Source organism: Tachyglossus aculeatus, chromosome 21 (assembly GCF_015852505.1).
Source record: "Tachyglossus aculeatus isolate mTacAcu1 chromosome 21, mTacAcu1.pri, whole genome shotgun sequence".
Classification (NCBI taxonomy): domain Eukaryota; kingdom Metazoa; phylum Chordata; class Mammalia; order Monotremata; family Tachyglossidae; genus Tachyglossus; species Tachyglossus aculeatus.
In genome coordinates, this window is record NC_052086.1 from 60378039 (window position 1) to 60402167 (window position 24129).

At 46.6% G+C, this 24129-nt stretch overlaps 1 protein-coding gene across 2 annotated transcripts in view; it reads left to right on the forward strand.

Annotated features, from left to right (window-relative positions):
- Nucleotides 1–24129, forward strand: part of TTYH3 (tweety family member 3) — a 120233-nt gene that overhangs the window by 53086 nt on the left and 43018 nt on the right. For both annotated transcript variants that reach the window (XM_038763224.1, XM_038763225.1), the window contains exon 2: nt 22605–22774. In XM_038763224.1, the coding sequence (XP_038619152.1) occupies nt 22605–22774 (170 nt within the window). The remainder of the gene's footprint in view (nt 1–22604; nt 22775–24129) is intronic.

Below are 24129 nucleotides of genomic sequence, written 5' to 3' on the forward strand. Positions count from 1 at the left end.
CTGCCAGTGTGGGTCCACCTCTGATCAGCTTCCTTTCCCTCGTGGGCTCTCTGGACTCTGCCATTAGTCAGTCGATGGTATGTATTGAGCACTTTTTCTGTGCAGAGCACTGTACTTAGGCTTGGGAGAGCACAATAGAGCATGTAGAAACAATACTTGCCCTTAAGGAGTTTACAGTCTAACCGGGGATAGGTGATCATCTGCCTTCGGTGATGGCATCACCTATAGGCCACTAGACCTGCAAACACACCTGGGAGTCTTAACCAAAGTTGCTCCTGCTCTACTTTGGGGTTCATTTGTTAGTTTTTAAACAAGTGTGGCCTTATATCTCCTAGGAATAAAGTTGTTCTTTGGCTCAAAGAAGATGCTAAACTGATGGTGCGACAGCAGCCAAGATATCCCACTTCTCGTTTAAAACAATGGCGTCACCCCTTTTCTCTCCAAGCCATCTACCAGAGGTTGGGCAAGGAATAGCACCAGGAGATTTGAGCTCATCTTGATCTTGATCTCATCTTGAGTATCACTCAGACACTTAAATACTTTGCCCTACCCTTTACTGATACAAAAAAGGGAGCACTTTACTTATAGTGGTGAAGAAGGGAAGGAGAAAAGATCAAGGAGTGAAAATAGGCTAAGGATTGACACAGGGTGTAAAGGTCTGAGAGGGTCTGCAGATTGGTCCGAGACCAAACAGATATTCATTCAATCGTATTTATGGAGCGCTTACTGTGTGCAGAGCACTGTACTAAGCGCTTAGAGCACTACACTAAGTGCGGACCCAAGACCCAGGCCCTTTCCTAGCTCCCCAAACCAAGCTATCCATAGTAGGAAAGGTCACCCTCCGACTTTAACCGATCCAGCCTTTGGGTCAGCATAAGCCCCAGTTTACCTGGCTGGAGGCCTTTCATCCTGTCCATGAGGAGCCTCAGCAGAGATTTCATCCTTGTTTAGATATTAAGAAGGGAAGCAGTTAATGAAGCTCACCCTGTCACTGAGGCAGAAATACAAGCTCCAGCTGTGACTGTGGTAGGTCTTGGCTTCCCCTGATTTTCTTTCCTTTCCTTTTCTCTTCTTTTCTTTTTTTTTTAATGCTCATACTGTGCTCCCTGTAGGTCCTAGGCAATAAGTAAACTTGTTCTGGATATATAACTGCACTATCCAGTGTCCTTATCTGGAGGCTTAAGCGGAAAGCCATGGGTGAGGTTGGGGCCCGGGGGGGTCACTGCTAGAACCGGCCCCCAGTTTCGGGTTTCTGCTTGTTCTTCCCTAAGGTAACAAAGTACTTCAGCATCCTGCTCTGAAGCTTCCCCTGCCCTCCCCTTCCACTCCCCCCCACACCCACTCCTCCCCCCATCCTTGGACGCGAGACTTTTGGAGAGAAACCGTGCATTTTTGTCTGATCCAAGTGTGCGGGCCAGCGGGGTATTTTATTTCAGAGTTGGTGGGCCATTTCATTTCCATTTCTTCACTAGATGATTCATGACTTTCCTGTTTCCTTCTCCGATTGCCGGGTTTAAAGAAGCCAGCGGTAAAGGAAACTTTTCCCTTTCCCTCAGTCATGAACCCCCTTGACTAACCTGGCCTTTCCTCTAGGGCTTGCATTCTAGTTCGAACTGCTGCTCCTCTCTGTATTATCACTGGTGAGTCCCTGCAGAGATACACTTGGGCTGAGCCTGAGACCCTTCGACATGTTTGTATTACAGTATTTACTAAGCGCTGGGGGAGATACAAGCAAATTAGGTGGGACACAGTCCCTGTCCTGCATGTGGCTCATGGTCCAAGTAGGAGGGAGAACTGAAGCACACAGAAGTCAAGTGACAGAAAGTATTTGGCAGGACCCAGGATTAGAACCCAGGTCCCTGTTCTTTCCATTAGGCCATGCTGTTTCTAATGTTAAATTATAACAGTAGCGGGTCCTCTTTCATGATGTCTTAGAGCCTAGGAGTATGTTGATCCAGGATTTTCCTCCATAGGTCAGCAGGGCTAGAGAAGTGTTACTTTGTGACTGCAGAGTGCCTTTGTGAAGGATACAGAAAGGTAAATGGTTGTGCCCCTATTTTGGGGATGGGGAGATTGAAGTCTTGAGGTTTTTTGTTTGCTTTGTTCTTAATGGTATCTGTGAAGCACTTACTATGTGCCTAGCAGTGTTCTAAGCACTGGAGTAGATACAAACTAATGAGGTTGGACACAGTCCATTTTCCACATGAGACTCACAGTCTTACTCCCCATTTTACAGATGAGGTAACTGAGACAGAGAAGTTGTGACTTGCCTTAGTGACTTGAGGTTGGGAAGGTTGCTTGTTTAAAGTGAGAACCCAGGGATCCTTACCTCTCTACAGAATTCCTTATCAGCCAGCTGGCATGTCTGAAGTTCAGCTCTAGAGTATAAGCTCATTTTGCTCTTACATTGTACTCTCCCAAGTGCTTAGTACAGTGCTGTGCACACATAAGCGCTCAGTAAATATGATTGAACTGACAGCTATAACCCTTCCTTCCAAGTGCATGGGGAGCGTCATGCCAGTCTTTCTAGTCTGGACAGTAAACTTCCTTTTCATGGAAATTTGGAAGCCCTTCGCTTGTAATTATTCATTCATCCAATTGTATTAGCAGGAAGAACTCATATTCCTGCTTCCCAGACGTAACACATTAGAAGAGATGGGAAAAATATTTTTTTTGGTCTGCAGTGAGCATCTTCAACACCACCCCTGTCACTCTTCTCCCCTTCCCTACCCTGAAGACAGACCCTGTGTTCTCTTTGTCCGCTTACCGTATTATCAGGTTCCAGTGTTGGTCTTAGACCTTTATGTCGAGGGTGGTTTCAGAGGGAGGAAATGTGTTCCAAGGGTTAGAGCAAGAGCTCATGGATTTTGTTCTCCTTGTCCTTTCCCTTGGCTGTTTGAGTCCTGGCCCACTCAAACTCTCTGAGCATGACACCGTGGAAAACCATGGCTGTTCCCTTGTTGGAGTTATTCCTTCTTCTGCCAAGACGGTGATATCATATCCTTTATTTTGGTTTCGCTCATGTGTCATCTTCTGAGCCTTCTCCAGGACCTCACTTCCTGGCTGAACTGTTGCTCTCCATCCAGGGGCAGAAGGTCTTTGTATCCACCTAGAAGGTGGGTTGTCCTACAGCTCAGAAGCCCGGCCCACAATTGCACCAAAGGAAGTAAATCCAGCTGGGGTTAGTGCCTCTGCCTGTTGGATTTGGTGGAAGCGCTTCTCCTCTTGCACTGGGTTTCTTCCCCCTTCCTGGCAAAGATGTTAGTGTTTCCCATCCCCAGCTGGTAGCTGGCTGCCTGCCCTCATTACTTTCTCCTCGATCTCGACGTGGCTGCCATCCAGTCCTCTCCACTGAGTGCTCTTGACCCAGTACTCAGGGACGGTTTAGATTTCCAGCTTTGTGTGAAGGGCAGCTGGTTGTCGGGGTCCTTTCCTGGGCCTCAGTCTCCCTTTTTTTTTTTTCCCCATGGTGCAGAGGGAAATGCAGCCAGAGGGCTTGCAGCCAAGAAGCTCTCAGTGGTTGATGGGTTCTCTAAATGCTTAGCGATATAATGACAAGCTCATGATTCCGTGCTATTGGCCATGGATGAATAAATCAATGGTATCGAGCGCCTGCAGTGTGCAGAGCCCTATATTAGACTGTAGGCTCCTTATGGGCGGGGAACGTGCCTGCTAATTCTGTTGTGTTGTACTCTCCCAAGCTCTGCACATAGTAAAGCTCAACAAATACCGTTGATAACTAAGCACTTGGGAGAGTCCAAGCTGGTTGACACATTCCCTGCCCTCAAGGAGCCTGCAGTCTAGAGACCATCTTGGAAAAACCCAAAAGCAGTCGACGGAAAAGAGTTTAATTGTACTTGAGACATGAAGGCAAAATCGATCTCACCTGGAGGAGGAAGGGGCCTCTTCCCTATAGCCCAGAAGATAGCATAGCTGCATCCATTGAGAGCCAGGTGTAAGGGGAATAGCAGGAGTTTGGTTGGGAAAATCAGTTAGAAGAATTAGTGGGAATCTGAGTCCTCAGGAGCCTCAAACATCAGCCAAAACCAGCCCTGGCATTGGCATTCACCGAGAACAATTGATTCACGTTCTTGATGAAAAGAGATGCGTAAAGATGGTGATTTTGATGTTTAACTTGATTTGCTTTGGAAACCAGAGGAATGGTTTTGTAGGATTATAGAAATGGGGTTGGAAAGTACTCTTCCCGACTTTATTCTCCCTCCCATCAAAGTTGTAGCACAGTCACATTGGGTGTTTGGAGAGAGTCTTTCTGTTGAAGGGCTCTGAAGCTCCTTGGTCTGAAAAATGTGTCTACCAACTCTGTTATTGTATTCTCCCAAGTGCATAGTACAGTGCTCTGCACACAGTAAGCTCTCAATAAATAACGATTGATTGAGGACGTTTGTCTCTTCCAAATAATAGCAGTCTCCACCGAAGGTTGGGAAGGAAATATTTTAAGAAGTTTTGCCGTTCATCACCTTCTGATCCAAGTTGTCCAAAAAGGGGAGATGAAATGGAAGATGTCTGTGACCGTCAGAGCCTTCATTTTGTTCAAATCCTGAACAGGAACTGCAAAAGCCCCAGGAAGGAAATCCGTTTTTTCATTGAGACCACTTATTTGACAAGCTGCCAGTTCTCTGTTAAGCCTCATTTAATAAAGATTTAGTCTGTGGGGGCCTGTCAGTGGAAGCTGAGTTTGGGGAGAGGGAAAGAGAGAGTCACTCTGAGAAACTGTGGGAGAAGAGGGAAAGGACAGAGGAGCAGTGAGCCTCATTCTTTTCACCGTTCTGGTTCACTGAGACTGTCAAGCGGAATTAGAGAGGGAGATCAGGACAAAGAGCATCGAGTCTGTATGGCCTCTTGGATGTAGAAGAACCTCAGCTAATGGATAGTGGTAGAATAGAGCAATACATATAAAGTCCATCTGCACAGCATATTGTTTTAGGTGTTGAACATAATTCAACGAAAAGTAGATTTGGCCTTCCTGCAATTTAATACAAGACAAACACCAAGGAAAATGGAAGGGAAAAAAGATTTCAGTGGGCTTTGCAAATATTTTCACCGTTTTCATCTCTGTGTGAGTTTAATGTAGAAGACAAATTTGCACCTTAATTTAGAGGACATCATGCCATGGATTACAGATTGCCATTTGCCAATCTCCGTGCTAGGAGGTTAAACCATGGTACCAGTTAGGGCAGGTGATGTCTCTGCCAAATTGGCTTTTTAATCAATCAGTCAATCAATTGGATTTATTTATTTTTTTTACAGTATTTGTTAAGTGCTTACTATGTGCCAGGCACTGTTCTAAGCACTGGGGTAGATACAAGGTAATCAGGCTGGGCACAGACCATGTCTCACATGGGGTTCACAGTTGTAATCCCCATTTTACAGATGAGGTAACTGAGGAACAGAGAATTGAAGTGACTTGCCCAAACTCACCTAGCAGACAAGTGGCGGAGCCAGGACTAGAACCCAGGTCCTTCTGACTCCGAGGCCTGTGCTCTATCCACTAGGCCGTGAGCACACTCCTAAGAATTTGGGAGATTTGTGTGGCTTAGTGGATAGAGCATGGCTCTGGGAGTCAGAAGGACCTGGGTTCTAATCCTGGTTCTGCCACTTGTCCATTATGTGGTCTTGGGGAAGTCATTTCACTTGGATGGGCCTCAGTTACCTCATCTGTAAAATGGGGGTTTGAGTGAGAACCCCACATGGGACAGAAACTGTGTCCAACCCGATTAACTTGTATCTACCCCAGGGCTTAGAACAGTGCTTGCAACATAGTAAGCACTTAACAAGTACCATAATTATTATTAACAGTATAACAGACACATTCCCTGCCCACAGCAGATGTACAATCTAGAGGGGAAGACAGACAATATAAATAAGTTACAGATATGTACATAAATGCTGAGGTGCTGGAACGGTGGGGTGAATAAAGGGAGTGAGCCAGGGTGATGCAGAAGAGAGAGGGAGAACAGGAAATAAGGGCTTAATCAGGGAAGGCCTCTTGGGGAGGTTTTCCTTCAATAAGGCTTTGAAGGTGGAGGATGAGGAGTGTAACTTTAGAAAGGAAATTCCAGCTGATGATCCCAGAAAAATGAGAGCAGGCCAGAATAGTGGGGTTAGAGTTTGCTGCAGGATCTCATCCGGTGTGTTGGCCTCGGCTTCTGTTGTCTTCTCAACTGGGCCTCCTAGAGATTTCTCCGAATTCACCTCCGGAGTCTGGGAGAATATCCAGAACCCGAAATGGGCAGAGAAACATTGGCTCCCAGCCAAACCTCAGGATTGTGGGGCCTGATCCTGGCAGAGGGGCCCAAACCTTCCTTCCTGGCGAGGCATGTTTCGGGGCCGGGGGGATGTATGTGGACTCAGTGGACCCTCTGGGTTGTTGGAACACTCGGTCCTATAGGCATTGCTTCATAATAATAATAATAATGGTATTTGTTAAGCGCTTACTATGTGCAAAGCACTGTTCTAAGTGCTGGGGAGGTTACAAGGTGATCAGGTTGTCCCACGGGGCGCTTACAGTTTTAATCCCCATTTTACAAATGAGGTAACTGAGGCACAGAGAAGCTAAGTGACGTGCCCAAAGTCACACAGCTGACAGTTGGCAGAGCTGGGATTTGAACCCATGACCTCTGGCTCCAAAGCCTGGGCTCTTCCCACTGAGCCATGCTGCTTCTCTGAGCCACGCTGCTTCTGCATGGCAGAGCCTCGGTAATAATAACTGTGGTACTTGTGAAGTACTTTCTGTGTACCGTCTACTGGGGTAGATGATAATAATTATGGTATTTGTTAGGCACTTACTATGTGCAAAGCACTGTTCTAAAATCTGGAGTAGATAATGGATAGATTTCTAGACTGTGAGTCGTTGTTGGGTAGAGACCGTCTCTGTATGTTTCCGATTTGTACTTCCCAAGCACTTAGTACAGTGCTCTGCACACAGTAGCACTCAATACATGTGATTGAGTGAATGAATACAAGAGAAGCAGCGTGGCTCAGTGGAAAGAGCCTTGTCTTGGGAGTTAGAGGGTTGTGGGTTCTAATCCCGGTTCCGCCACTTGTCAGCTGTGTGACTTTGGGCAAGTCACTTCACTTCTCTGTGCCTCAGTTCCCTCATCTGTAAAATGGGGATTAAAATTGTGAGTCCCACATGGGACAACCTGATCACCTTGTATCCTCCCAGCGCTGAGAGCAATGCTTTGCACAAAGTAAGCGTTTAACAAATGCTATTATTATTATTACAAGGAAACCAGGTTGGACACAGTCCCTGTCCCACATGGAGCTCACAGTCTTCATTCATTCAGTCGTATTTATTGAGTGCTTACTGTGTGCAGAGCACTGTACTAAGCGCTTGGGAAGTACAAGTTGGGAGGGAACAGGCACAGAAATGTGAAGTGACTTGTCCAAGGTCACACAGCAGACAAGTGGCAGAGCCAGGATTAGAATCCGGGTCCTCTGACTCCCAAGCCCATGCTCTTGTTACTAGGCCATGCTGCTTCCCACAGTAGTCAGATTAGGCAGTCTGTTCCCCGCGGGACTCGGTCTAAAGAGGAGGAATGGAATGCCCATTTTACAGATGAGAAAACTGAGGTGCAGAAAAGGTGTGACTTGCCTAAGGTCACACAGCAGGCCGATGGTGGAACTGGGGTTAGAACTCAGGTCTCCTGACTCCCACGCCTGTGTTCTTTCCACTGGGCCCCCTCTCTTTCCCACCTTGAATGTTGCCCCCACCTTGAAGATTGTCTCCTCCTTTGAAACTCAGGAGCGAGTTCATCATGATAATGGCTTTTGATAATGGCATGTATTAAGTGCTTACTATGTGCAAAGCACTGTTCTAAGCACCAGGGAGGTTACAAGGTGATCAGGTTGTCCCGCGGGGCGCTCACAGTCTTCATCCCCCCCGTTTTCCAGATGAGGGAACTGAGGCCCAGAGAAGTTAAGTGACTTGCCCAAAGTCACACAGCTGACAGTTGGCGGAGTCGGGATTTGAACCCGTGACTTCTGAGTCCAGAGTCCGTGCTCTTCCCACTGAGCCACGCTGCTTGTCATGCCGTCCCCCTGTCTTTCCTCAACAGTCAAGAGAAACGGTCGTGAACTGCTTATAGCAGGCGTGAAGCGCTGCCCCAGACTCTTAATCCAGAACCGCCCTGGATTCACCTGCTTTTGCTTAATCTTCCCAGCTGGGAAGACTGTGTAGCTGGGCCAGACTGAGGCCCACTGGCCAATCCAAACCAGTGCGGGGCTTTCAAGCAGCCATCCCCCATCCCCAGTTGCTCCCAGTCATCTGTCAGACCCCTACTCTCCCCATCTTCAAAGCCCTTCTAAAACTACCTCTCCTCCCGGATGCCTTTCCTGACTCTTCTCTCACCTCCCCATCCTCTTTTCCCTCCCTGCCGGGTCCGTAATATGCAATAAGTCCGTAGCCCCTAAATACTTAGGTTTCCCCACAGCACTGATGTGCATACATTTATAGCACCTGTCATTTATTTTAGTGCTTGTCTCCCCTATTAGATGGTAAACTTCTTGAGGGTAGGGATATGGCTACTTCATCATCATCATCAGTCGTATTTGTTGAGCGCTTACTGTGTGCAGAGCACTGTACTAAGCGCTTGGGAAGTACAAATTGGCAACCTATAGAGACAGTCCCTACCCAACAGTGGGCTCACAGTCTAAAAGGGGGAGACAGAGAACAAAACCAAACATACTAACAAAATAAAATAAATAGAATAGATATGTACAAGTAAAATAAATAGAGTAATAAATATGTACAAACATATATACATATATATAGGTGCTGTGGGGAAGGGATGGAGGTAAGAAGGGGGGGATGGAGAGGGGGACGAGGGGGAGAGGAAGGAAGGGGCTCAGTCTGGGAAGGCCTCCTGGAGGAGGTGAGCTCTCAATAGGGCCTTGAAGGGAGGAAGAGAGCGAGCTTGGCGGATGGGCAGAGGGAGGGCATTCCAGGCCCCGGGGATGACGTGGGCCGGGGGTCGATGGCGGGACAGGCGAGAACGAGGTACGGTGAGAAAGAGTACCCCTCTGTACTCTCTGGAGTGCTTAAGACAGTCCTCTGCCGGTAGTAAGTGCTCAATAAATTCCATGGATTGATTTATATAAAGTCACAAGTTCAAGGATTGAGAAGCAGCATGGCCCAGTGGATAGAGCACAGGCCTGGGAATCTGAAGGATCTGGGTTCTAATATTGGCTCCGCCATGTGTCTGCTGTGTGACCTTGGGCATGTCACTTAACTCCTCTGTGTCTGTTCTCTGTAAAATTTAGAATTTTTAGAGTTTAGGATTTAGAACGTGCCTCAGGGGGAAAATGGACTGTGTCCAATGTGATAAACGTGTGTTGCCTACCCTAGTGCTTAGTACAGTGCCAAGCACATAGTAAGTGCTCAGACAGGTGTCAAAACCGTCAGAATAAGTAGAATTATAGTTATATAATAATGGTGGCGTTTAAGCGCTTACTATGTGCAAAGCACCGGGGAGGATACAAGGTGATTAAGTTGTCCCACGTGGGGCTCACAGTCTTAATCCCCATTTTCCAGATGAGGGAACTGAGGCCCAGAGAAGTGAAGAGGCCCTGCTGAGAGCTCACCTCCTCCAGGAGGCCTTCCCAAACTGAGCCCCTTCCTTCCTCTCCCCCTCGTCCCCTTCTCCATCCCCCCATCTTACCTCCTTCCCTTCCCCACAGCACCTGTATATATGTTTGTACATATTTATTACTCTATTTATTTTACTTGTACATATCTATTCTATTTATTTTATTTTGTTAGTGTGTTTGGTTTTGTTCTCTGTCTCCCCCTTTTAGACTGTGAGCCCACTGTTGGGTAGGGACTGTCTCTATAGGTTGCCAATTTGTACTTCCCAAGCGCTTAGTCCAGTGCTCTGCACATAGTAAGCGCTCAATAAATATGATTGATGATGATGATAAAGTGACTTGCTCAAGGTCATACGGCTGACAAGTGGTGGAGCTGGGATTTGAACCCCTGAACTCTGACTCCCAAGCCTGGGCTCTTTCCACTGAGCCACGCTGCTTCTCTATATGCACCTCATTAGCCAAATAAACAGAATAGTAAATATGTACAGGGCAAGCACAGGGCTCTGCGCATAGTAGGTGTCCAGCACAGCGCTCTCCACCCGGTAGGCAGCCAGCCTAGTGGCCAGCTGATGAGGATAGGGGTGGTGGTGTCTCTGCGATCAGTCTGTGACAGAAGGAGCTGGGGATGAATCCCAGACTGAGCCCCGTTTTTCCTCTCCCCCTCCCCATCCCCCCGGCCCTACCCCCTTCCCTTCCCCACAGCACCTGTATATATGTTTATACAGATTTACTACTCTATTTTACATGTACATATTTACTATTCTATTTTTATTAATGATGTGTATATATCCACAGTTCTGTTTATTTCTAAAGATGCTACTGATGCCTGTTTACTTGTTTTGATGTCTGCCTCCCCCCTTCTAGACTGTGAGCCCGTTGTGGGCAGGGGTCGTCTCTCTTTCTTGCTGCATTGTACTTCCCAAGCGCTTAGTACAGTGCTCTGCACACAGTAAGCACTCAGTAAATGGAATGCCCTCCCTCCACACATCCGCCAAGCTAGCTCTCTTCCTTCAAAGCCCTACTGAGAGCTCACCTCCTCCAAGAGGCCTTCCCAGACTGAGCCCCCTTTTTCCTCTCCTACTCCCCATCCCCCCGCCCTACCTCCTTCCCCTCCCCACAGCAATTTGTACAGATTTATTACTCTATTTTACTTGTACATATTTACCATTCTATTTATTTGGTTAATGATGTGCATATAGCTTTAACTCAATTTGTTCTGACGATTTTGACCTGTCCACATGTTTTGTTTTGTTGTCTATCTCCCCCTAGACTGTGAGCCCGTTGTTGGGTAAGGACCGTCTCTATCTGTTGCCGACTTGTACTTCCCAAGCGCTTAGTACAGTGCTCCGCACACAGTAAGCACTCAATAAATACGATTGAATGAATGAATGCTCAGCAAATATCACCCCAAAAAACTGATTTTTGCATTGAAACTACTAGATATTTGAGCCCTAACCCAAAGCTTACCTTTTGAAAAATGATCTTGGCGTTCCCTTTTTAATTTTGGACACTGGGATTTCCCTGGAGGAAACCAGCTCTGCCATCATTTGGAGGTCACGTTGCATCAGGTGACTCTTCCAGGTCTCAGTGTCTGATACTCTCTGTCTCTTGTTCCTGGAGGACCGAGCATTCAGTGAAAGCTTTCTCGTTCCTCGAGGACTGAGCACTCAGTGGAAAAGCTTTGTCTTGCAGCATTGCTTATGTTTGAGGTTTCAGGTTTCTTCATCATATGTGGTTAGGGACATATTAGGTCAGTGTAACTGAGACAGATGGTTGCTCTGAAGGGAAAGACCCTGACATTATAAAATAGCATTCTCTAAAAATTGAGGAATCCAACTGATTGGCTCGTTACTAGTGTTATTCCCAAACTGGTCTCCTACTGAGCTAATTCGACTAGCTTAAACAGATGTCATTCTCAGTGAAGCATTTTGTCAATCTGTCTCTCTATCTTTATGGTATCTGTTAAGCGCTTACTACATGTCAGAGACTGTACTAAGCCCTTGGGGGGATCCCAGCAAATCAGGTTGGACACAGTCCCTGTCCTACATGGGGCCCACAGTCTTAACCCCCATGTTACAGTTGAGATAACTGAGGCCTAGAGAAGTGACTTGCCGAGAGTCACACAGCAGACAAATGCTCTTTCCACTAGGTCACACTGCTTCTCGTGTGTGTATATATTTATATGTATAGGGGAGTGTTTTTAATCCGGTTGATTTTAAATGGTCTGAAACAGCACTCCATGGATTGGAATAATTATTTGAAAATGAATATTTCTGAATCTTCTGGAGAGATTCTATATGAATAGTACCATATTAGGTCAGACTGATGGTCCATCCCTCCTAGCATTCTGCCTCTAGCCATGACATCTCAGAATCAATGTGTTGTGAGCAGGGAATGTGTCTGTTATATTGTTGTGTTATACTCTCCCAAGCCCTTAGTACAGTGCCCTGCACACAGTAAGCACTCAGTAAATACGACTGATTGATCAATCAATCAATCAACTAATGGTATGTCCCGCTTACCAGCATCTCTGTTGAAATGTCACTCCTCTTCAGGGCTTAAATTGGAGGAGGATCCTCTGGCACCTGCTAAAACGCACTTGGGGCCGTTCTCCTTTTAAACACTTTCCCTAAGTGGTCATTCCAGGTGATTTCCTTTCCCTCACTGTGGCTCTGTCATAAGCCCGGGACTTCTTCAGCCCTTCTGTGGTGATAATTCCATATCCCCATAGTGAATTCACTCATTCATTCAATTGTATTAAGTGCTTACTGTGTATAGAGCCCTATACTAAGCACTTGGGAAAGTACAGTACAGCAATAAAGAGGAACAATCCCTGCCCACAATGAGCTCACAGTCTGGTGGGGGACGGGAGGATGGGGGGCAGGGAGACAGACATCAATACAAATAAACAGACATCAATATAAATAAATAAAATTACAGAATCCAGATGTCCAGAGTGGAAACATCAATAAGAAGTCCCACGGCATTTAGAGAGATATAAAATCAATCAATTAGTCGTGTTTATTAAGCACTTATTGTGTGCAGAACACTGTACTAAGTACTTGGGAGAGTGCATTATAACAATAAACAGATACGTTCCTTGCCCACAACGAGCTTAGTCTAGAGAGGGAGACACACACTGCTATAAATAAATTATGGATATATACATCTATGCGTGTATATATATATATATATATTATATATACTATAAATGTTGTGGAGCTGAGGGTGGTGTGAATAAAGGAAGCAAATCTAAGTGCAAGAGTGACGTAGAAGGTGGTGGGAGAAGGGGAAAGGAGGGTTTAGTCAGGGAAGGTTTCATAGAGGTGATGTGCCTTTAGTAAGACTGATGGTGGGAGAATCCATATGAAGAGGGAGGATGTTCCAGGCCAGAAGTGGAACATGGGCAAGTGGCCGGCGGCGAGACAGACGAGATCGAGGTACAGTGAGTAGGTTGGCATTAGAGGAGCGAAGTGTGTGGGCTGGGTTGTTAGAGAGCAGTGAAGTATGGCAGGAGAGTGCAAGGTGATTGCTTTAAAGCCACTGGTAAGGAGTTTCTTTTTCATGCGGAGGTGTTTAGGCAACCAGTGGAGATTCTTGAGGAGTGGGAAGACGTGGACTGATCATGGAATAGGCTAGGACATTTTGCCCGAGTCCCAGAGAGGCCCTCATCCATCCCTCTCCACCACCAATTCGGAGCTCATTTTCCTTTCACGGGATAGAGGGGATTTGAGGACAGGGAGTGGGGGATGGAGAGAAAGGGTCATTGCAGCTGGGATTGTTAACTGTCAGGGGCTCGCCTCCCAAAGCCATCTGGACAGAGGAAACTTGGCAAACCCAAAGAAGAGAGTTTTGCTGAAATCCTGAAGCCGTAGAACCTCTTGGCCCATCTTCATAAACAGGGCCTCTTCCTGAGGACCACATGTCTTTTTTTTTGTATCTGTGGTCTTTATATGAGCCTTTCTCCTTCCTGTTCTTATCTCCAGTGGTCACTGTCTGACCCCAATCCTTCGGTGACTTTTGGCTCAATTTTCCAAAGCAACTTTAAAGCAAACCCACCCTTATCTGCCCTCTTGGATAGCCTGCCTTTCCAGATACCCAAGTGTCAGAACAAAGTTGACCCTTGACTGGGGGAAAAGCATTGTTTGGTTTTCTAGCAGGCGCCTTTAAAATGCCATATTAAAGCCACTTTGCTTTAAATGGGGCCTGTTTAGAAATGGGGCACTGTTTTGCCCCATGGCTCTGCCTCTATTATTGCAGGATATGTAAAGTGACTGTGACACAGAGTACCCTTCTTAGGAGAGCAGTGTGGCCTAGTGGAGAGGGCATGGGCTTCGGAGTCAAAGGACTTGAGTTCTAATCCCGACACTGCCAGTTGTATGGTTTGGGACCTTGGACAAGCCACTTAAATTCTCTTTGCCTCAATTTCCTCAACTTTAAAATAAGGATTTGATAGCTGTTCTCCCCCCTACTTAAACCATGAGCCTCCTATGGGACAGGGACTGGGTCCAATCAGATTAACATGTATCTACCCCAGCGCTTAGACCAGTGCTTGACATATAGTAAGCACTTAACAGGTAGCATAATAAATAAATAAAGAGGCCAGAACCCAGGAGTGGGAAACCCTCAGGGTCCTTGCAAGGCAACCACCTTTTGTTGGGGCCATACATTCATTACTACAGCAGCCTTCTTCTGGATTCACCGTCCCAGGCCTTTCCTCTGTCAATCAATCAGTTTTATTTATTGAGCACTTACTCTGTGCAGAACACTGTACTAAGCGCTTGGGGGGGGGGTCCAGTACAACAGAGTTGGTAGGCACATGCCTTGCCCACAACGAGTTTACAGTTTGTGAATTATTTCTCCACCGATGCTTGAATTGTTCAGACTGTCCCGTTAGATGGGAAACTCAGTGAGTACCAGGATTGAGTTCTTTCTCTGTGTAATCCAAGACAGGGCTATGCACATAACAAATGCTTAGTCAATACCATTGACTGCAGAGGGATCAATCAATCGTATTTATTGAGCGCTTACTGTGTGCAGAGCACTGTACTAAGCGCTTGGGAAGTACAAGTTGGCAACATAATGGAGGGATAATAAGGGATGATATGGTGGCCCTCCTACTCAAATACTTCACCCGGTTATCTAGCATCTCTTCGCCCTGGTGACTTGTCTTCCTCCTCTGAAGACGGGGCTGTAGAGGAATAGGGTGGCAAGAAAAGAAATTTACTTCTTCCATTTATCTGATTTCCATTCAAATGTTTAAACTCTTAAAAACATTATATATATATGTTTCTAATGTACCTGTCTGTAATTTATTTATTTATATTACTGTGTTACTCCCTCTCTAAACTGTAAACTCCTTGAGGGCAGAGAACTTGCCTACCAACTTTATTATATTGTACTCTCCCAAGTGTTCAATACAGTGCTCTGCACACAGTAAGCACTCAATAAATACAATTGAGATGTATGGCTATCTGGCTAAGTGGGCTTATGTTTTGGCTTAGAAAATGATGAGGTAGAGGAAGTGGGGAAAGATAGACTGGGTGGAAGGAATAAGCGGCATGGTTCAGTGGAAAGAACCCAGGCTTGGGAGTCAGAGGTCATGGGTTCTAATCCCGGCTCTGCCACTTGTGAGCTGTGTAACTTTGGGCAAGTTACTTAACTTCTCTGTGCCTCAGTTACCTCATCTGTAAAATGGAGATTAAGACTATGAGCCCCATGTGGGAACACCTAATTATCTTGTATCCCCCCCAGCGCTTAGAACAGTGCTTTGCACATAGTAAGTGCTTAACAAATGCCATTATTATTATTATTCCTTTTGGTGACTTGTGAGTTCAGGGAACTGTTGGCATATTAGAGTGGCAGGGAGGGAGAGGGCCACTTTACTCACTCCTACCATCACCAAGAAGTGAGTTTTTTATTTCTTGGGTTTGAGGTCTTCATGTTGCTGATTCTGTGTGTTCCTCTCTAAACTGGGAATTGGCAAGACAATTTCTGAAACAACCCCAGCTATCTCTGTGGTGAAAATGACAATGACATTTTTCCAGGGGTTGGGAAAGGAAGAGGGATAAATTCAGTCTTAAACTAGGTTTCTTACCTTGGTGATTATTTTAAGGATACTAAAAGATTTGGACAAAAAACAAGTAAAAAAAAAGTCCCTTGCTGCGGTGCTTTAGCACTCTCACAGAGACCTGGACATTTGCTGGATCGCTTAAGGTCCAGCAGAATGGTGAAACTGCCCAGGTAATTGTAAGAGTTGAAAGGGAATGGCAAAATGAAATTTGGCCTTTTTTACTGGTGATATTGTTATTGATAATAAATTCTTATTATTACTCTATAGGTGAACAATATCTACCAAGCACTGTTCTAAGCCCTGGGGTAGATACAAGTTAATCAGGTTTGGACATAGACTGCGTTCCACGTGGGACACAGTGTGTTTAGTTGGGATTAGGATTTAATCTACATTTGAAAGATGAGGTAACTGAGGCACAGACAAGTTGTGACCCTGCTAATCATTAAGTGCTTATTATGTGCCAGGCACTGTTCTAAGCACTGGGATAAATAGAAGATAACCAGGTCCCACACGGGGCCTGGAGTCTAAGTAGGAGAGAGAACAGGTTTTTGAATCCCCACTTTCCTGGTGAAGGAACTGAGGCACAGAGATGTTAAGTGACCCGCTCAAGGATACACAGCAGGTGCGTAGCAGAGCCGGACTAGAACTCAGGTCTTCGGACTCCAAGGCCTGTGTTCTTTCCATTAGGGCCTGCTGCATTTCACCTGAAGTAAAAAGTATGTAAGCAACGTCTTGCATGGACAGCAAAAGTGCATAGAGTCCATGTGAGTAGTCAGACAGTAGAAATCAATCAATCAATCAATCAATCGTATTTATTGAGCGCTTACTATGTGCAGAGCACTGTACTAAGCGCTTGGGAAGTACAAATTGGCATCACATAGAGACAGTCCCTACCCAACAGTGGGTTCACAGTCTAAAAGGGGGAGACAGAGAACAGAACCAAACATACCAACAAAATAAAATAAGTAGGATAGAAATGTACAAGTAAAATAAATAAATAAATAGAGTAATAAATATGTACAACCATATATACATATATACAGGTGCTGTGGGGAAGGGAAGGAGGTAAGACGGGGGGATGGAGAGGGGGACGAGGGGGAGAGGAAAGAAGGGGCTCAGTCTGGGAAGGCCTCCTGGAGGAGGTGAGCTCTCAGCAGGGCCTTGAAGGGAGGAAGAGAGCTAGCTTGGCGGATGGGCAGAGGGAGGGCATTCCAGGCCCCGGGGGATGACGTGGGCCGGGGGTCGATGGCGGGACAGGCGAGAGCGAGGTACGGTGAGGAGATTAGTGGTGGAGGAGCGGAGGGTGCGGGCTGGGCTGGAGAAGGAGAGAAGGGAGGTGAGGTAGGAGGGGGCGAGGTGATGGACAGCCTTGAAGCCCAGGGTGAGGAGTTTCTGCCTGATGCGCAGATTGATCGGTAGCCATTGGAGGTTTTTGAGGAGGGGAGTAATATGTCCAGAGCGTTTCTGGACAAAGATAATCCGGGCAGCAGCATGAAGTATGGATTGAAGTGGAGAGAGACACGAGGATGGGAGATCAGAGAGAAGGCTAGTGCAGTAGTCCAGACGGGATAGGATGAGAGCTTGAATGAGCAGGGTAGCGGTTTGGATGGAGAGGAAAGGGCGGATCTTGGAAATAATAATAAGAAGAAATAATAATAAGAAATAAGAAATAAGAAAGAAATAATAATTGTGGTATTTAAGTGCTTACTATGTACCAAGCACTGTTCTAAGCACTGGGGTGGGTACCGAGTAATCAGGTTGTCCCACGTAGGCTCACACTTCTAATCCCTATTTTACATATGAGGTAACTGAGGCACAGAGAAGTGAAGTGACTTGCCCGGGGTCACACAGGAGACGAGTGGCGGAGCTGTGATTAGAACCCACGACCTCTGACTCCCAAGCCCGTGCTCTTCCCACTGAGCCACGCTGCTTCTCTAATCCCGATTCTCCAGAATTGGCAGTGGGTGGATTCCCCTAAGGACCACCTGGGAAATGTTGGGATTTTCCATTGTCCTTTTTGAACAGTGCTTTGCACCTAGTAAGCGCTTAATACATGCCATTATTATTATTATTATTATTATTGACTCTGTTTCGGCCCCATTTGTTTACCCTAGAAAGAGCTCCCTACCACATTCCCACCTAACCAGACCTGCTGGGTAAGCTCTGAGAAGTGACAGGCACTGTTTGAACTCTGTTTTTGTCGGTGTCCTGCACGTCACGGAGAGAGACAGCATCCTTCCATCTCATGGTTTTAAGCAGCAATTTTCATAGTGGTCTGAGGCCCCAGTGAACATCTGGGGAGCTGAATCTCAATTTGTATTCATCTGTAGCCGCAGGCCCGTGTTATGTGTGGGTTCCTTCATTGCCTGAGAACCCAGAGGCCTCAGATAACCAAGCCCCAGAGTTCGTGTTGGAAAATAAAAGCATTTGCTTTGATCAGTCTCTGTCCTTGCCCAGATCCTGCTGTTTACTCCTACAACCGTCTGCTTTCTGGGTCTTAAATCGAATCTTCAGGGACCAGAGGAATTAACAGCTTGGGTCCTGTTGTCCAGTAAGGCTGTTGGAGTTCAGCTTCATTTATCATTTGCTCCATCTGCCAAGTAGCAGGCCTGTTGGGTCACAACCTGGAGAGTGGGATGGCTCCCCATTTATCCCTCAAATTATAGGGACAATAGGGCCGAGTCTGATGATGGACTTGGGAATCCCCCTGGGAGCACAGGGTCAGGGTGAAGCCGGTGAGGCTTTAGCTCTCTCGACTCCATTTTGCGTCCTCCCCATAGCTTAGTACGGTGCTCATCACTTTGGAAATAATAAATGCCCTAATTAACTCATCCTTGGGAGTGAGACGGCCATCCCTGTACTAGTGTTGAGCAAGTTTGTGCTGGGTGACTGCAGGCAGTTCCTGGGGGCTCTTATCAAAGTTCCTGAAGCTTTTTACAGGCAAGTAAACATGATTCACCGTGTTTAGGGATGGGGAACCTACCCCGTAAAAGTCACTGACCACGGAATCCAGAATCCCCAAACCGCACGGTGGCGGGTAAGGGATGTTTATGTGTGTGCGTACACCATCTTCGCCTCTGCCAGTCGAACTAATTTGACTTGTCAACAGGAAAAACGAGCCAGATGCATTTTGAAGAGCGGCAGCCGGTTGAGGGCTGTGGGACTCAGAGTGAAAAGTACCAGGGTGACTAGGAATCAAACTCAGGTTGTTTTCTCTTCCTTCCCCCACTCAAACCACCCCATCCCCTGCCTCCTACAAATTCCCTGAGGCCAATCGTCAATTCATGCCTTCTTTCGGCCCAAGGCCTGGAGGAGACTGTCATTTCCAAGAGCCATTTCCAGAGGCCAGCCCAAGATTAGTGGATCTGGGCCATGGTTGGGAAGTGGGAACTGAGATGTGTTGTCTTGAAATGGAGACCCTGCTCAGAAGGGCTCAGTTACAGTGAGTCCTTGTTAATTTGGGCTACAGATGAGTTAGATTATCAGGTGTTAATTATTTATGACGATACTGAAGAGTGAGTTAATGCGATGGAGTGGATTTTGTAATCATAATGAGATCTTCCTTCTAAACTGGCCCTCTTGCTCTGCACAATTAAGCCTCAGCAGTGAAAGGAGGCTGTGAGACTTCTGAATGTGCCTCAACCGGGAAAACCACCCTATTAACTATCTCCTTGCTTCCAGGGCCCTGAGTCATTTGGTGCAGGATGCAGGGAGAGAAGTGAGAGAAAAAGAGTTTTCCTCTTAATGGGCTTAAGATTAAAGCACTGCAGGGTCATAATGCCATCCAACCTTTTCTGTGGCTGGGAGACCCAATCTGTCCCCAGTTGCCCCATCTGACACCTCTGCAGTTCCATCAGCTTCACTTATAGATTACATTCGTCATCAAACAGCAAGGCGGAGTCGCCAAGACATTCTAAAACAAAATCAGTGTGCTGACCTCAACCCAACCGTGCCAGGTCGGAAATGTGTGAAGAGAATGAATGACAAAGAGAATGAATGACAATGGGAAACCCAGGCAGATGCAGCTTGGTTAGCTGAAAAATTGGGAATAAAACAAGGAAGGCCAAGAACGTGCTTTTAGGATACAGTAAATCAGAGCCCCTGGCAATGCTTTATACCAGATGAAAACAGGGACCCAATTGCCAGATAGACCAGTGTGGCACACTACAATTGAGAAAGAAGTGGGTCTGTTTGAGTAGAAACTTCATAAAGATTGAGACGAGGAGGCAAAAGCGAAAAGGGCACCAAGCCTTCCAAACAGCAAATATCACGACACAGTAAGGGACAGTCACTGAGTTTATACAATGCATTCAGGACTGTGGGTGCCACCGTGTTGGCCTTTTCATCTGCACATGCACCATAGGGGAACTTCATTCTCAAGTGCCTTGTTCAGGCATGAAGGATGAAATATGTCTACATTCCCAGTTCTCCTATAATGTGAGGGCTGCATCAGTGCCAAACTCTGCATTAAGCGAAACACTCCCTGTAGCTCTCCTCTGATCCGGTGCCGCGTGAAGTCATACGTGCTTACTGTCAGGGTCACGAGCTTTCTTCCACTAATGCAACAGGCTGGGCCCAAATAGATACACCCTGTCAAAAGAACATTTTTTAAATTTCCCTAACAGCCTTCTAGAAAGCAAATATTTGGGCAGACCTGAGTGTATATTTATTCACCTATCAGTCGATCAGTACTCTTTGTTGAGCAGCAACTTTGTGCAGAACGCTATACTAAGCACTTGAGGGGATACAGTAGAGCTGGTAGATACAATCCACCTTTAGTAGGCACCTATTTATCTTGACATCCTCTTTCTACTCCTGTGGATAACATATTCTGTGTCTGTCTCCCCCATTAAGTTGTAAGCTCCTTGAGAGCTAGGATCATGTCTTTTATCCCATTTGTATGCTCGGTTCACTATTCTGCATGCTGTAGATGCTCAGTACATACTGTTGTTTGTGACAGGGCTCAATTCACTCGTGGTCCATGATGGGGTCAGATACTAAGAGGGAAGATGGTGAGCTTGAGTACAAAGACCATCTCTTCCTACTCTTTCGTACTCTCCCAAGCACTTAGCTTAGTGCTCTGCACACAGTAAGTGCTCAATAAATGCCATTGACTGAGGAGGAAAGTCCAGTATAATAGTCAATATAGGAATATAATCCAAGCTACAAAGAGAACAGGGTGAAGTGAATATGAGGGAGAGGGGGTGTTAGTCTTGGAGTTTTCACCGCTCTCAAAACTTACTATAGTGAGAAACTCCACAACTTTCTCCATTCCAAAACTCAGGAAGGCAACTGCCGCCCAGCCCCTGATTTCCTGAGACTCCATTCCCACAGTGTCTGATGGGAAGAGGGAGGCTTTCCAGGGACCAGGCCTGGCCTGGCCTGCACTCCCTCGTATCTTTGTGGCAGTCATCCCACCCTTAAGGGGACAAAGGAGAGGGACTGGAGTGTTTGGAGTCTCCTGGGGTGAGCCGTCTTCTTCCCTGAATAGCGTGCTCTGGGATCTCTGTTCTAGCGGGTCGTGGCACCATGAACAGAGGCTTGGTGATGAATGCCCCAAGTCTGGGGAGCTCTTACCCGTTTTCACCCACTGACCCCTCTGCTCTAAGGTATGTGCTTTACTTCCCAAAGTATGTGCTTTTGGTACTCCTACTGTACCAAACAGACTGAAGCCCTGCAGAAGGAAGAGGTAGAGAAACTCTGAAACTCACCCTCACACTTGGATTTGCACCCTTTATTCACCCTTCCCTCAGCCCCACAGCATTTGTGTACATACCTGTAATTTATTCATTTATCATCATCATCATCAATCGTATTTATTGAGCGCTTACTGTGTGCAGAGCACTGTACTAAGCGCTTGGGGAAGTACAAATTAGCAACATATAGAGACAGTCCCTACCCAACAGTGGGCTCACAGTCTAAAAGGGGGAGGCAGAGAACAAAACCAAACATACTAACAAAATAAAATAAATAGAATAGATATGTACAAGTAAAATAAATAAATAGAGTAATAAATATGTACAAACATATATACAGGTGCTGTGGGGAAGGGAAGGAGGTAAGATGGGGAGATGGAGAAGGGGAGGAGGGGGAGAGGAAGGAAGGGGCTCAGTCTGGGAAGGCCTCCTGGAGGAGGTGAGCTCTCAGTAGGGCCTTGAAGGGAGGACATTTATGTTAATGTCCGTCTCCCCCTCTAGACTGTAAGCTCATTGTGGGCAAGGAACATGTTTACCAATTCTCTCTGTCACAAGTGCTTAGCACAATGCTCTGCACACAGTAAGCACGCAATAAACACGATTGATTCACTGATTGAAGATGCCATGGCAGAGAGAGGGATGAATTTGCCAAGACAGCCTCTAGAGCCTTGGCAGAGAGAGTTCAAGGGAGGGAAGCTGGGAAAAATGGGTGAGGGTGAGGCACACAGAGAAAGGGTACATGATACATACACACCACGGAGAGACGGCATCAGTCAAGGTGGGGAAAATGATATGGGACCATTTCAGGAAGCGGGCCATATTTTATGTTTCATGCAGGTTTTGGAGCAGAGCTTCTCTGGATATTGCTCTTAATCTTTAGCTAAGAAAGAGTGAGGATAGGCAGACTGCAGGAGGAAGAGGGAAAGGAATAGTATCAATAGAAGACTCCCAAGCACTTTTCACAAAGATAGGTTGTAGAATTCTCCTGGAACAGCTCTGGGTTAAGTAGGCAAATGGGAGAAGCCGGATGAATAGAATATGCCCGACTCACATTTCCTCTCAACATTTCCCTAACCCAATGTGTTTCCAGCTCTCAATAGTTCTGTCTCCTGGCTGGGATGCAGGTGGCAGTTGTGGGTGCCTATTCTGGCATTCTCCCCTGACCTCACCACCCTCCCCTCCACCCCCGGCCCCAACATAACAGGGTTTACTCTTTCTTTTTCCTGCAGGGCTTGCTGCTGCTAGGTGGTGTGGCCTTGTCCTGCCTCGCTCTGGATCTCCTCTTTCTCCTCTTCTACTCTTTCTGGCTGTGCTGTCGTCGCCGGAAGAGCGAGGAGCACCTCAATGCTGACTGCTGCTGTACTGCCTGGTGCGTCATCATCGCCACCTTGGTCTGCAGGTAAGAGTCTCCTTCTGCCCCCCACCCAACCCTCACTACCTCTGGATGGGGGTGGGCACCTGTTGTGCTTGACGTTTTCTGTGCTGGCACAGCCTCTTGATTGGGACGGCCTAAGAGGCTTAAGGTTTTATTGAACCCCAAGGGTTTCAAGTCTGTGAAAGGATAATTAGACAGCTTTCTTGTTCTGTGAGAGTAAAGAGAAATGCCTTTAAACTTCAGCACAACTGCTTGAGGTTGGCTGCAGTGTGTGTATGTGTATGTGTGTCCATATATGTTTGTATGTGTATATACACATCTGTACCTGTCTTTTGGGTTCCAAGATGACAGTACTTGTGGGCAGGTGCAAGTGTTGTGGATAGGATAGGACCACCGCATGACTGGCAATCTCTTCCAAACTGTGTGCAGGTAGTGCATTGGTTACCCACCTGACTGGCATTCATTTTGTTTCTGTCTCTTGGTGTCATGGTCTTCCCAAAGCCTCTATTCCAAGAAAGTTACCCCATTCCTAATGGCAGTTCAGCTGGCTGGCCTGTCTTTGGCTGCTGTCTCCCAGCGTCTATGCTATATCATGTGAGACTTTGCCTCATGGTGTTTCTTCGGTCTACCCTGTTTTCCATTTCCCTATTTCGGGAACTTACAATGCCATCTTCTCCTGGTATAAAAGTCTTCACTGGCTGGTGTCTTTTTTTTTAATGGTATTTGTAAAGTGCTTACTATGTGCCAAGCACTGTTCTGAGCACTGGAGTAGGTACAAGGTAATCAGATTGGACTCATTCAGTGTCCCATGTGAGGCTCTAAGATGTCTTAATCTGAGGCACAGAGAAAACTGGGGCACAGAGAAGTGAAGTGACTTGCCCAAGTGCACACAGCGGACAAGTGACAGAGGTCGGATCGAACCCAGGTCCTTCTGATTCCCAGGCCCATGCTCTATCCACTAGACCATGCTGTGATTAAGGGGGCATGTGGAATCTTCCCTGAAAGACTTCAGTAATGAGACACACTCTCACCCAGTTGGGGTGGCTAAGGTTTGCTCCTCTCAGGAAGCCAGTGAGTGGCATCTCCTGACCTCTCATCCCTCTCTTTCTGTAGCTGAAGCCCAGTTTGCCTGTGACTTCAAGTGTGAAGCCAGTCTGAATGGTAGCTCCTCCACTGGGTTGCGTGTCCACTGGCTAGATGGTTAGCTCTGCTAACTCTGCCTACGAACTCTGTTCAAGACATTGAGTTAGTCAGGTGTTCATATTTACTGAGCACTTACTGTATGGAGAGCACTGTACAAAGCACTTAGGAGAGTACAGTATACCAGACACATTCCCTGCCCACAGTGGGCGTACAGTCTGGAGGACTGTACAGTACCT